The sequence below is a fragment of the Solanum pennellii genome, chromosome 8, assembly GCF_001406875.1.
Source record: "Solanum pennellii chromosome 8, SPENNV200".
In the NCBI taxonomy this organism is placed as follows: domain Eukaryota; kingdom Viridiplantae; phylum Streptophyta; class Magnoliopsida; order Solanales; family Solanaceae; genus Solanum; species Solanum pennellii.
The window spans coordinates 49,719,975-49,735,402 of NC_028644.1; the positions used below are offsets into that span (position 1 = coordinate 49,719,975).

Consider the following 15,428-nt stretch of genomic DNA (forward strand, 5'->3'; position numbering starts at 1 on the left):
ATAACGCCTTTTATGTTGTTTTGCAAAAAGGACTAGAACCAAACTCATTAGTAGATACATGCCACCTCAGAAGTGGGGACGAGGAATAACCATTAGCAACATCAACAGGAAAGGCAACGAAACTACCTTCAAAAGGAGGCAAAGGCAAGGGAAAGGCGCCCGTAGTTGTGACTCATGAGGAGGCATGATCATACAATGAGAGGGTCAACAAGACTCACATCATCATTTCAGGTTGTTAGGGGAGCTCACATAATTTTCAGGCATATATCTCCAAGCTCGAGGATTATTAGTTATGCAAGCACGGAGAGCGAAGCTACGCTCTAGGTCATTGAATGATCCATTTAGGATTCCGGGGTCTCACACTCCTCTTACACCTTCAACACAAACAATGGTCCCTGGAAGCTCATTTAAGGAGAGAGAACCTCAATTTTTGGTCATTTTAGAGGCTCATTGTAGTAGTAATAATAAGTGGGGGGATGATTCCACCAATTTAACAAAAATCTTTTTTTTTTATCAATTATTACATTTAAGATAAAATTTTGAAGAATTCAAAAGTTAACAAGTAATCTAGGGGTGTGGGATTCAAATCGATGTCACATGGGGGTAATTGTGTTGCTTATTGTGATGAACATTCATTAATAGACTAAGTCATCTTCTTTGACGATAATTCTCTTCGATCTCAAAGCAACTATGCATATAATATCATTTCAATCTCATGTAATTGTCAATATAAATAAACCCAATACTTTACTCAATTCTTTGCATATTTACTTACATGAAATGATGGTCAAATTATGGCAAAAATATCTGTTATAAGAGTTTAAGGATTCTCTCCCTAACACATTCCTTATTGGTTTTGCCACAAGATGGGATGATGATGTAGAAATAGGGAAAATAGATCCAACCCATAACCTCTATTTTCAAGCAAGTTACAGACATCAAATCTAAATTGCTAGTATTGCACTAATTATCCACTCCAATAAATCTCTTTTGAGCATCGACCGAAGATCAGAATTAGGAATTAAGTTTGCAACATTAACCCCATAATAATTAGATAAAATTAATGTATGAAAATCAGCAAAACAAGGCATATCACAATACCCACTATATTAAATCAATATCCAACCTCATAATTCTACCCTTAGATCTTGGGGTTTAATCCACTCATCACAAAAACTAAAGAGATTATACCATCAATGAATGTAACCATAGGTAACATGAAATTAAGAAATCACAAGTAAAATCACTTTGGATTCAACTTCAATTTGTCAATTTTAATCACAAAAGTTGAAATACATCAAAAACTAGAAAGTGTTCTTCATAAAGGTAAAATGTTCTCCGACTAAAAACTCAAAGTATTTTTCATATTCAAAACTCTACTCCTCTTCATATTTAATTTCTCTCTCTTTTGTGCCATTAATAATTTCTCAAAATTAGGCCCAAAGTCCAATACGTGACCCATCCGGTGACATTAGGCAGACTAGCTCAGCTAGTTCATTGAATCACCTTTTTCTACTCACCTTTCCTTTTCATACTCTTGGATTCAATGTTTTGAACTTCAGTTGCCAAACTCATATGAGTCGACCTTTCACATTCTTCAAATTATCATATACCAACTCTTGATCGTGTTTCGAGTATTTGGTCTTTCTTTTTACACTATCATATTCGGTGATGTTCAGCAAGGCCACCTTTCCTATTCAGTGCATCTCCTCCTCTAATGGATTTTGATGACCAAGTTTGATAAACACAAGTGCTATGCACCATCATATTGGGCGAGTTTGTGCTTATTAGGCAATCGCGATCAACGAATAGTGTCCTTAATTTTGAGTATTCTTGATTTGAGTAGTATCATTGAGTGATGAATTTTAAATTTCCAAGTATTTAATTTTATATATTTATATTGAGATCCTTGAGCTTATTGTTCATTTCTAAATTTCAGCATGAACACTATTTTGATTTATATTTCCTCAGAATATTTTTAAGAAACATTTTTCTCTTAAACTGATTCCATAAAAGGATCAGTATTTCTATTATAATCATGTGGGATATGCTTATGCGTTGGTTTGTTACTATTTTTTTTGTTTCATGTCATGTGATTTATACTCTATGTGTTGTTGGTAGTTGTTATATTGCACATACACATATGATGGACCAGCTTTGTGATCCTGCCTATACACGGTGGTTGTTTGCTAATATTACGGTTGTTACTTTTTTTGTTGTGTGCAAAACAATCTTCTAGTGGTTGATCCAACACTCAGTTGAGAGACATCTGACTATGAGTCTAAGAGTGAGCTTTTTCTTGTCCATTTAATTTGTTCGGACATAGATTATAGATTTTAGTTATGTTTAGTTTTAGGGGTGTAACCTAGTTACATTGTTTTAGAGTTTTTGTATGGTGACATTTAGTTCATAGGGACATTTCAACATTGGTCATTTTTAGATGATTGAGTTACGTTTATGGAGACTCGGTTCATTTATGTCTAAACTAGACCCTTATATTATATAACATACATGGTTTTAATTAAATGGTGTTGGGTTGGCGTTGGTTTTGGTTGGTTCTCCCACCGGTTTGTTTAGTATTAGTGCCACTCATGATAGCCGAGGTTGTGATAAATACTAATATCATAAACAAAAAACAAAATTAATTTTAATAATATATACTAATCAAAATATTTATCAAAATGATATATAAGTCGGTCAAAATGGAGCGTCAACAATATGAATTGATCTTATTCTTATTTAAACTCTAAATAAAAGTGCAGAAACTATTTAATATTCTTTTATTACTTCCAAAGAATAGTTGACTAGTTGCATTAAATTTTCAGATTATCCACTTCTATTAGATTTAAATTGAATTGACTTGGCAATTTGGTATACTATATATCCTTTATAAATGTGGAGACTTTTATGTTGAATCAATATACAAAAATAAAAATATTACCATTGAGATTTGTGATATAGTGAAATTGTATAAAACAGGAATATGGAATCAACTATTGTATTCACTCTTCTTTGGGTGTTGTTTTTGCTCGGCAAATTAATTCTCCTTTCAACCTCCTCTTCTCTCTCCCTCTCCCTTTTTCTCTTACATTCATCTCTTTTTATATGGTATTTCAATAGTTTTCCTTCTTTTCACCACACCCCAACTTAGACTTTTCTACTAAGTTGGCTATTCAAACAAATCACATCTCATGAGGATTAAGGGTGAAATGATAAAGACAGGTCATAATTTCATCAAGTTTCTTCGAAGAAAAGGATGAGTTTCAAAAGGTGTTCAAGCAAAGATCACACACTCAAAATGTGGGCCACAAACGAGGTATAACGTCAAATTGTTTCACTCTTGAATAGTTAGTAAGTCATCTCAAGTTCTTGCTTCACTTAGTCAACCGAAGCAACGGGGACAATTCTATGTAATAATACACATGGTTCACAGTAAGCTCATCACATAAGGCATTGACACCAATAACAAACAAGACTCCACACTTTTGCTAGTGTGCAATGTTCATCACAAGAGACTCAATTCGATACTCGACTAGTCAAATCAAGATGCAACAAGTTCACTTATTTTCTATGCAACTTCATTTGGCCTCATCGTAACCGCACATTCATCTTTGTTCGATTGAGAGCACTATTTTGAGTAATCGATATTGAATAACATTGATACTCAAATTTGCATAAGAACAACCACAATTAAATAAACAAGAGGTGGAACAAACTTTTTGGAAGGGTCCAAAAATCATTTACATTCAAAATAAGGAGCTACAAGCTCAAACATCCATAAAAATAGGGTCAAAGCACAATCTATAGCATAAAAACCAATAATCACAACCAAAAAAAATCGGTTGTCCTCAAATGTAAGAAAAATATTCAAAAGTCAATAAATGGTAAGACAGGGAGGGAGGTAAAGGGAAATCTTATCTAAATTTTTCAGGGCATCAATGCCCGGTGTAACATAAATAGTTTGAACCTGGGCATCAGCACCTGGAGTCAGTCCAAAAGTATTCATTCCACTAGGATCAGCCTAGGGTGTATCTTCCAAAGAAACATGCACAGTCTTCGCAGGGCCTTATTACGAAACCTCCTCAGTAACCCAAAGCATCTCCTCATCAATCTCTGCCTTAGACTCTAGATCAACTACATCCTCAGCTTGAACATCAAATACGATTTTAGCCAGAAGAATATCAGGCTCAACTCACACATCTAGGAAATCCACCTTCCCAAAAATCGTAGGCATGTCAGTGGACTTCAGTTGGTCCACATCTCTCCTCAGCTCAACAATAGCAGCATTTAGAGTCGTCACCTCCTTGGTGGCCCCTTATCCACGCTCTCACACCATTATTCTATCCACAAGGGCATCAATGGTAGAATTCAAGGGTGTCATAACATCTGCGAGGGTTATCTGATCATGCTTGGAATGGAGGCCTCAGGTCTGGCAGTACAGGCGATCGACATTATAGGCCATCTTCCCCATCCATAATAATGCAGCCCAAGTGAGCGAGGGTCGGGAGGAAGTAAAAAATATCCTAGACAAAGGAGGTAATGGAGCAGTAGAGGAAGTAGATTATCAAAAGGTACAACACTATATGTACTTGAAGGCTCAAGGTCTGGAGTAGGCAAAGGTTCTTGTGAAGAAAATGCGTCTGAATCCAAAAGCGGGGAAAAGTCCACCCGGACTGCCTTCTTCTTCTTCTTCTTCTATACTTTATCCTTTATGTAATCCATCTCGATCCTCCGGATGGTGGAACTTCCACATCCTTCTTATTATCTCTAGCAACCCAAGCCTGTCTGCACAGCTCAGTGATCAACACCGGAAATGAGAGGGAAGTCTGGCGCTGTTTGTCCCTCAAGGTCATCTCCAGGTCAACGATCATACCAATATTTATGCGTTATTGGAAATAATTAAGACAAGACAAGACACTTTTTGTGGCGTATGGCGGATTCATTTTGAGATGGAATGATAGTTCAGTTGTTAAAGCCAAACTATTACCTTGCAACTACGTGGAGGTCCTTCTTTTTTATCGGGGACCCTGCCTCAACCACCTCAGAGTACCATCACATATGAAAGGGGCTAGACAGATTTTCATGGTATCCAAGGACTTAGTCTTTACCCTGTACCGGTGGACGTCAAAAATATTATAGGTACACTCCAATACCGAACTTATATTAATACGGTCACACAACACTTTCTTACCCCGGACAACCACATAATCAACCATCTTGAATTTGACATCTGATGTCTTCCTTTGCGGCACCAAGTCTTCGTAGGTGGTGTAGAACTCCTGGACCCAATTTAGAATACATGGGACACAGGGATTGGTGAACAGGTTGAACTCGTGGAATCTTAGGCAGCTCTTGATCTATGGGTACATGTATATCACCCGATCAATACAAAGTCTCTTCTCATCTATGATGATTCTCAGCCCCTCAGTCTTCAGTCTGTTCATAGACCATGGGGAAAGGACCCTGTACTGGTGGTTCTAAGACTATAGCTTGTGCTAGCTCTACAGTAGGGGTGGTGCCCTGAGGGTTCTTGATCCTAGATGTATCATTTAGCCTCTAGGAATACAACTCTACTCTCTGAGTTGCTAGTAGCTCATCATTTTTAGGATTAGAGTTGGTAGCCTATGGATCCTGGTGCTCTCCCTCACTCTAAGAAGTGGTAAGGTGAGTAGCGTAGGTACTGTCACTGTCGAAGTTGACCTCATGTGATGCAGGTGTATTCCTTTTTCCTTTTCCCTTCACACTTGTTGTGGGAAGTTTGGTAGCCTAAGACTTGGATGTACATGTATCCTTTGATTTCTATACCCTTGGCCCTTTTATGGGGTGGCATGTCTCCATTCGTCACATTTGGTCTAGCCATGTCTGCAAAAACATAAAATACAATTAGAAGCAGTTTAATCAAATGCACAGAAAAGTAGTTGCAGACAGACTCGCTGATTTGGTGGGCCAGTCGCCAAATATCTTTGGCGAGCTAGATAGCGCTCGCCGAAAGGATTGGCTCAAAATTTCCAAGAAAAATTGGAATGTTGGTGATGGGAAGGTTATTTCAGCGAATCGGTGACAACATTAAGTGAGAAAGACCAGCCTGCTGAAAGTTACAGTTTATTTTAGGGGTTTTGGGTGGAGAAAGGGCGATCAAGAATGACTTTTAGCGAGTTTCCGAGTGCACTCGTCGGGCTCAGACTTTTCTTCTAAAGTTACACAACCAAACCTAATTTTAACATGATTTAAAGGTGATAAGGAAACTTTGGCGAACCGTTGAGTGGTTCGGCGAGCTCAACCCAATTCTCCAAACTGCCCAATGTGCCTACTCTCAAACCCATCTTTTAAATTCAACCCCGCAGCCTCAAAAATCTAAATCAAACTATGAGCCCATAAAATTAAATTATGACCCATTACACTTATTCTCCTGATACACTCAAACTTTTCTCGGTTTAGCAAAATTTGGCTTTTTAACAAAGTTTGCCCTTAAGAATGACATCAACCACTCTATCATTGGGAAAATTACGTCATTTAGAACAAATGTGGGTTACTTAGACTTCACCAAGCTAGACCAACAACATCCAAGAACAACCACACAATTTTAATTAGCTTTTAAGCGCTAAAGTTTTGGGAAATCACACTAAAGGCATTCTTGGCATGATATTCGAATAAAAGTAGGCACACATACACAATTACTAACATAGAGGCCAAGAACGCATCATTAAGATAAAAAATTCATTTCATAAGAGTAAAAGTCACTAAGTGTAAGTTCGGGGTTTGAAAAACCAACCTTATAAGCTGAGTACGAGAAGTTAAAAATCTATGCACAAAATAATCCAACTCTGAGCACACAAATGACGACTAAACGCGGTAAAAAAAATGAAAATGGGAAACTATAGTGATAGTGAGAGTTTGGAAGTCGATAAGTGAGTTACAGGACCTCCAGTAAATATTGGGGTCCAAACGACGGACAAGATCGTGATCACCGACCTGGTCGATGAGTCACCAATATGATCCTGGGCTCGCTGATTTTTACAAACACTAATTTAAAAATGTCTTGAGTCCAATGAATGTCCAAGTCGGGCTTGCCAACCTCTTCGGCGATACGCCGAATTGAGTTTTAGTTCACTAAACCTGCACTGTTAAAAACCCTTCCACACTTTAACCTGGAAAATAAACACCACTTTATTTCAAACTCAACAAGAAAGAAGATAAAAACTTGGATTGCCTCCCAAGCAGCGCCTTAGTTAACATCGTGGTACGATGACAGTCGTTCAAGCCTCATTTTTGGGGTTGCCCATAGTGCCACTAGGCAAACCCCCTTGTTGTATAGGGTTTAAATGAGACAAGTTATGACCAATTTGGGTCTCCAACAGCTTGATCGAGACGGAATGAGAGGTAACCATCTGGCTGAGGGTCGACACATCTTCTTTCATTTCTTTCAAAATCTTGTCCGACCCCTCAAATTTGTTGAACATACAAGAAATCAGATTCTTCTACCAACCTCCCTCATAATCCTTAAACTCTTGATGCTCGTGGGGAGGTATATAACTATCCCTCTCTCCATCTTTCCAATTGGTATTTCGATCCCTCCATTATCTTTCACGATCTCTCCAACCTTCATCCTTGATCCAACCTTGGTTACCACCCTTCCTTGGATAGTTAGAACGAAAAATCACCACCTTGGTTGGCCAGGATATTCACCTCTTCATTGTACAAAGCCTCAAACTTGGCCTCATCGAGATTAACATACCCAACACCCACAACATTGACATTTTTGGACAAAGTCTCAAGTTGTGTCATGATCTTAGTTATGTTCTTGTCGCTCTCTTGGCATTTCTCCATCCGTTCCTTGGTCAATTTAATCGAAAGAGGGAGACCTTACCTTAGCATGTCTACCAAGCCCTATTTATCGTGGTTCTGCCATCCTAAAGTTAAGCGTCTACCACATAAGGTTTGTGCATTAAACCTCCCGGAGAAAGTTGGTCACCAACACCCTTGTTTACCGAGTCAAGACTCTGGTAAAAATACTGCAGCAACGCGTTGGCAGGCAAAGCATGAGTTAGGCATTTCAACACTAACTTCTTAAATCGCATCCACGTCTCATGAATTGTCTTACCTTCTAGACTCTTGAAGCTTTGAATGTTGTCCCAAAGTGTCATCATCTTCGAGGGGGGAAAATTGCACTTGAAATATAATGATAAGATCTTCCCAATAAGTGATTGAGTCTCATGGCAATTCAATCAGCCACTTACATGTTTCCCTTATGAGAGAAAATGGGAATAACCTCAACTAGACCGAATCTTGGGATATACTCTCTAAGGATAACATCCCGCAAAAATCAACTAAATTTCTGAAAAGCTCATGGGGATCCTTATGAGCTATCCCACCAAACAACCCTTTCAATTGCAAGAGTTGCAACATGGTACTTGTAATGTGGAACAATGCGTTCCTTTGTGTCGGTGGCAATTGAATGGCACTAATTCAACCCTTAAGATAAGGGTCATTAGCATTAGTCTCATAAACATCGTTGAGGTTGTCGATGTCATCTTAGTGGCCTACTTGGATACCATTTCTTCTTTTAACACTCATACTTCTTATTTCAAAACACAAACAAACAAACCAAAACTAAAAGTAATTAAGTTCAACTATAACTAACAAGAAAAAAAATTCAACGTAACTAAAGATTATCAAATAACACCACTCTCCGGCAACGGCGCCATTTTAATTTTATGTATCAGGACACTTCATCCAATTCTAAGTTTCAATTATTGTTAGTAATATAACCCAGCTGAATGAGTTGGGATCGAACCCCACAAGGAGTGGAACATGTTTTAGAATCAATAAGAATGTACGAATATGTTTAAGTCAATCAACGGAATAGACATTATCGATTAAAAACATAATTCAAATCTAGGGTGACAAGAATATCAAATAACATGGGGTTTTGGTTTTAACTATCAGCTAGAACAATAACAAATAACAAAAAAGTAAGAATACTGAGACAGGTTCTTGGGATGCGATTGGATTATATGATAAAGTAGACAAGTGGATGATTGCAACTGTTAGTAAATAGTTGTAAATCACTTAATAAGCTAGAATTTATTAGGGAGAAACTTTCTCTCGAACAATTTACCCCGAATCAAGTTGGTTTATCTCGAACATCAACAAGCATGCAAACAGGAACAACCTATGCTTAAGTTCATTCAAACTCTCGAGCTGAATGTTTAAAAAGGGTTAAGGATTCACTCTCTCGAACTTAACCCATGATAACCCAATACCAGCAGACCATCAATTTAGTTATCTTGGTTTTAAAACGTCTCTCTCAAGCAAGCTAAAAACATGAAGGTAAAACTGTATTTGCAACTAGAATTCTTTAAATTGAAATCACTTTTAAACAACATTAAAACTAACAATTAGCAATACCCACAAGCTAAATCAACCCATAATCACCCCCTCAAGAATTGGGGTTTTAGCCAGACATCATAAAAAGATAGAAATTTTTACCAAATTGTGCTTTCATTGGTAATTTTAATTTCGTCTTTACAAAGGTCCAAATGAAGAATTTCAAAGAATCATTTTTCATTTCTCAAAAAAGGAAAACTTCAATTCTTCAAAGCTAAGGAAAACTTAGTCTCTATAGTCACAATTCAAAAATAAGATCATTGATAATGATCCAATAAAAACCTTTTATTTATGCTATAAAATGTATTTATAGTCACCAAAAATATGCTGCAAAGGGTCATTCGGCACAATAAGTTGAGATCGTCGATCAATTCGGCGATCCGCCCTTTGACCCATTTCATCACCTTCTTGCTTTAGTCTTCAGCATTCTGAAATTCTATAACTTAGGGCAATCCAACACTGTATCGCGGAACCACTTGGTGACACGCCGACTGCTCCTTTCTCTTGTTGACTTGATTTTCTCCTTCGGGTCTTAGCACACTAGAAATTCAGGTGAGATAATAGTCATTCGGCGACTCACCTAATGGAATAGGAGATCACTAGACCTTCTTTTCTTTGTTATTTCAAAAACCTTGTTTAGTTTTGCCCATTAGTGTCCACGCTTTGTTCTTCTATACAGATACCCGGAAATCAAGTGTTTTGCATCAACTATTGGCATCAAATAAGTATTTCAGGACACTTAATCTATCCAAAGAAATTCCTAAATGAGTCCAAATCGTGGACTCATCACTAACCAAGATGATTATTTCTCATACTAGAAATGTCATTTTAAAACATATGTATGATACTTTCTTGAAGTAACCTTGCTTCATCATAAACATGTACTTTGGTTAGGGATTTGTCATTCTTTAGTTACTCTTACTATTCATGGAAGATTACTTCTTTACTAATCCAAGACAAGTCATTATTCATGAATGGTTACGATTTACCAATTCAAGGTTATCAAGGAAAAGCACCACATTATTCTAGACGAAGATATCATGGAAATCACCTTACGAATGCAAGTCCAAACGGTTGCCAAGAGAAACTTTTAGAGGTCCCTTATGGGCCCTAAAAGCCCCTTCTCCGGCAATCTTCTATTGCCGGAACCTTTTTCCACCTTCTTTCTTCCAAATCCTTTCTTTCTTTCTTTCTCCCTTTATTTCAAAACATCCACCATGGCATATGATACCATCTACTTCGCGGTGGGTTTCAAATCCTACGACATCACAAGGGTAGTCTCCAAAGCAGAAACTTTGTATGACTGGGTAAAGAGAGGGTGAAATAGGGTGACTAGAATTACTGTCAGCCAGAAGACAATGGAGTGGCTTGTCTATGCCCTTATGGAAGCTTCGCAGGGCGTAGATGGAAGATATGGGATCACTCCATAGAATTTTTCTGCTCAAAGAATTTCATTTAAGATGGAAGGTATATTAGCATCATAAAAACATAGGGGAGAAAAAGAGTCGTCATGTTTATTCCAGAGTTGCCTTTAAATTGTGATTGGATGAACATATCAACTAAAATAACCAGATCCATTAATGAAAAGGCCCAAAAGATATCTAAGGTGGTTCACAGGAAAACAGAGGAGGGTTTATTGTATTCTGATTCTTTCAGGAATAATAAGTGAACAAGAGAAATAAATGCTGCAAAGATTCAACAAAAAGGAAACTCGGTTATTATCTCTGAGACCACAACAAAGATTCAGAATGAACTTCTAGAAAAAAGTGTGGTCAGAAGTCTCTCAGAGGAGATCCCCAATGTCACTCTGTCGGAAGTTCGTCGGTGGGTTGTGAGATCCTGGAAACATTATCACGACATCAACATATATGAGTTGGGTCACAACAGATTTCTTTTTGAGTTCCCAAATAAAACCGCTGCAGACCATACATTCAGTGGGGAATGGTTCTGGAAATCTGATAAATTTTTTCTGTAATGGTGGTCGCCAACCTCAACCGCCTCATCTTAAAGGTTTAACCAAGAATGGATTAGGGTAGTGGTCATACCCCTTCAACTTTGGTCTCAAAATTTTTTTCGTGAGATCGGAAACTTTTGTGGTGGTTGGATTCAAACTGGGGAAGAAACTAAGTTGCAAAATCATCTTAAATGGGAGAGATTAAAGATAAGAGGAGATGGAGACGATGAACCCAGTTTTGTAGAACTGGTACACGAAGGGTTAACATTAAAGGTACAAATATGGGTAGAGGCACCGACAAGAATCATCTCCGGCGGGGGCAGAGTAATCCTTTTGAAGGACCAAAAATCTAGTGAAAGGACCGACCCTGAGGTGAATGAAAAACTTTTACATTTTAAAGAAGTGTCAGGTCACGTGGGGTCATCCTCCGACCCCATAATTTTAAATTTGCCATCTAATTCCTCACGTGCAGGTTTTAAGTCTCTTTTAAGAGGAATAGGCTAGTACACAAGGGGGAAAACTTTGGCCCAGATCTGCAGGCCCAAAGTATTTTAATGGAACAAACAAAATAAAGTGGCATATCTTCTTTAATTGATCCGTTTACGATAAAACTTGAAGAGAATAATATCTCTTCCACTGCAGTTTTTCAAAATTGCCCAGAAGAACTATAAACAGGGCAGATGCCAAGGATAAATATCAAAAAGAAGATTCATGAGGAGAGAGAAGGGAGAGAGATGATAAATATGACCCTAGGAAGTCCTAGAAACTCTACAGCCCTGGATAATTTTTGCACGCAAGAGTGTACCCCACAAAGGCTCGAGGAATATATTTCCAGTCTGATTTCTATAGAAGAAGCAGTTTCCTTAAATCAGAAGAATCTGGAGGAAGAAACAATGATATTTTTGAAGATAGATAGTATGAGGCAGATCAACAATGATAAGGGGAAGGAAATTGCTAAAGTGACGTCAGTAGTCAATGGGGCAAAAGAACTAAAGAGCTTGGAATGTGGCAGCATATTCAGAAGCAAGGGAACAAGAAATAAGGGGGGATACACTATCTCAGGTGATCAATGATATCAACATCATATCATGGAATGTGAGGGGTTTGAACCAGGCGAACAAAAGGTGTATAATCAAGAACTTAATTTGCAGTTTGAAAGATGACATTTATTGCTTTCAAGAGACAAAAATTGAGGAAGAGATTGGGAGCTTCGTGAAAGATTTATGGGCCAACAGATGGTTTAAATATTGCCAACTGGAAGCTAGTGGAACCAGAGGTGGTATTTTAATTATGTGGGATGGGAGAGTGTGCTCAGGGGAAATTAGCAGTCTAGGAACTTACTCCATTACATGTAAGCTCATTGGGATAAACAAAGACTTGATTTGGTTTCTCACATGCATTTATGCTCCAAATAGTACGGAAGAAAGAAAGGAAGTCTTGTGGGAAGTTGGCTCTGCTGGAGGTTTATTTGATGGCCCGTGGGTGGTTTGCAAAGATTTTAACACAGCAAGATTCCCATCTGAAAAAAAGAATTGCTCCAGATATCTAGAGCAATGACAGATCTATCTGAATTTATTGAGGACATGGGATTATTGGATCCCTACCTAGTATGGGGCAAGTATACTTGGAGGAAAGGGGACAGGTATGACACAACATCCAGATTAGATAGATTTCTCTTATCTAATGAATGGGATGAAGCATTCAGAAACATCAAAACAAACATTATTGCACAAGGTTACCTCTGAACATAATCCCGTAATGCTTCAAAGTGGGAATTGGAAACCTATGAGTACCTACTTCAAATTTGAAATTGGTGGCTATAGATAGAGGGTTTCCTGGATAGAGTGAAGGAATGGTGAATCTCTATAGTATGTGAAGGGAGACCAGACTTTATCCTAGCTTTCAAATTGAAACCTCTTAAGGATAAATTGAGGGAATGGAGTAAAATATCCCAAGGAAACTTAGCCTCTCAAAAACAGAGTGTTCTCAATTAAATTGCAGAATTAGAAGAAGTGCGAGATCAAAGAGCTCTTCATGAAGATGAGATTCAACTTAAGGCTTATCTCCTTATAGAGTTTGAAAATTAGCAAAATTTGAGGAGATATCTTGGCGACAAACATCTAGGGTTAATTGGTTGAAGCAGGGAGATAAGAACAAAAGGTTCTTTCATAAAACTGCTAAATCTCACCGGAGATACAATAACATAGACGAATTAAATGTGGATGGTGAAGAAATCAATGACCCAGAGTTGATAAAAAAAATCATAGACTCCTACTAGAAGTTATATTCTGAAACTGAGCATGGAGACCCTCTGGTGGCTGCAGGGAAGGGCATAAAATTTTTGAAGAAGACAATAGGATGCTACAGAGGGAATTTGAGAACCAAGAGATATGGGAGTATGTAAAGCTCCGTGCTGGAGACAAAGGTCCGGATCCTGATGGTTACACCATGGCCTTCTATACGCACTGTTGGGAGTTTGTTTGGGAGGAAGTCATTGTTAGCAACAAATTTCCAAGAGAGATGTTTCTTTAAGAAAAGCTTCCCTATGTGGCGTGAATTCCCAAAAAGATGGGTGCAAAGAAACTCACAGATTTTAAACCCATTAGCTTAATTGGTAGTGTGTATAGAATAATCTCCAATGTGTTAACTGAGAGGCTTAAAAAGGTTATGCACAAGCTAGTGGACACACAACAACTTTCTTTTATTAAAGGAAGACAGATCATGGATGCTATTTTGATGGCTAATGAATGTGTGGATTTTAGGATCAGAAGCAAGGTGCCAGACATTTTATGCAAGTTGGACATTAAGAAAGCATATGACCATCTCAACTGGAATTTTTTGCTGGAGACCTTATCCAGAAGAGGTTTTGGTGGTACATGGATGAGATGGATAAAGTTTTGTATCAGTACTGTGAAATATTCTGTTCTCATCAATGGCTCTCCTAAAGGTTTCTTCTCTTCACTGAGATGATTAAGACAAGGAGATCCCCTGTCTCCTTTCTTATTCATTATAGCTATGGAGGGACTTAATGATATGTTGAAGATTGCTTAAGAGAAATTATGGTTGAGGGGCTTCAGAGTATCAAATAGGGTGGGTTGTGACATGGAGATCATACACTTACAATATGTTGATGATACTCTGGTTTTCTTTGATGCCAACAGAAATCAATTGATGGTTCTCAGAGTTATATTTGTGCTATTTGAAGCTATATCAGGACTACATATCAATTGGGAAAAAAGCTTCCTATACACATTGAATGAGGTCACCAATCTAACCTCTCTAGTTGGTACACTTGGGGAAATGACTGGTGAATTACGGACTGTATATTTGGGAATGCCACTAGGAGCAGAAAGCAAGTCCTCAGGAATTTGAAATGAGGTGGTCGAGAAGTGTGAAAGAAGATTGGTCAAATGGAAGAATCAATATCTCTCCCTTGGTGGGAGACTCACTCTCATCAATAGTGTTCTCGACTCCATGCCTACCTACATGATGTCTATCTTTCCTATCCCAGATGGGATCATTGACAGACTTGATGCAATAAGGAGGAATTTCCTATAGGAAGGAAATAGTGATACTAAGAAATTCCACTTGGTTAAGTGGGATAAATTGATTGGGAGCAAACAGAAAGGAGGGCTTGGGGTAAGGAATTTGAAGATTCAGAACCAAAGCATTATGATAAAATGGCTACAGAGACTAGCATCTAGTGAACAAGAACTATGGAAAGAACTTATCAAGCAGAAGTATGAAATGAAGGATAACTGGTCTACCAAAATGGTCAATAGTACTTATGGAACTAGCATCTGGAGGGCCATCAGAAACCTTTGGCCAAAATTAAGAGAAATTGCAGCATTAGAGTAGGAAACTGCATGAAGGTCTTCTTCTGGAGGACAACTGGTTAGAACAAGGCTCCCTAAAAACCCTCTTCCCAGATATCTACATATTGAACCAACAACAAAAAGACACTGTTGCAGAAGTTTGGTCAAATCAGGGGTGGAATTTGAATTTTAGAAGACCTATAAATGATTGGAGATCCAAAGTCTAGTAGATTTCTTTGGAATCCTTGAACAATTCAAAGGAAAATCCACCT

General features: G+C 38.0%; 1 protein-coding gene across 1 annotated transcript; it reads left to right on the top strand.

The window, feature by feature from the left end:
- The first annotated feature begins 13,909 nt into the window (after positions 1–13,909).
- Positions 13,910–14,311, top strand: LOC107027680. The gene has a single exon (XM_015228778.1). It carries the CDS (start codon positions 13,910–13,912, stop codon positions 14,309–14,311), a length of 402 nt encoding a protein of 133 aa, XP_015084264.1.
- Positions 14,312–15,428: the final 1,117 nt, after the last annotated feature.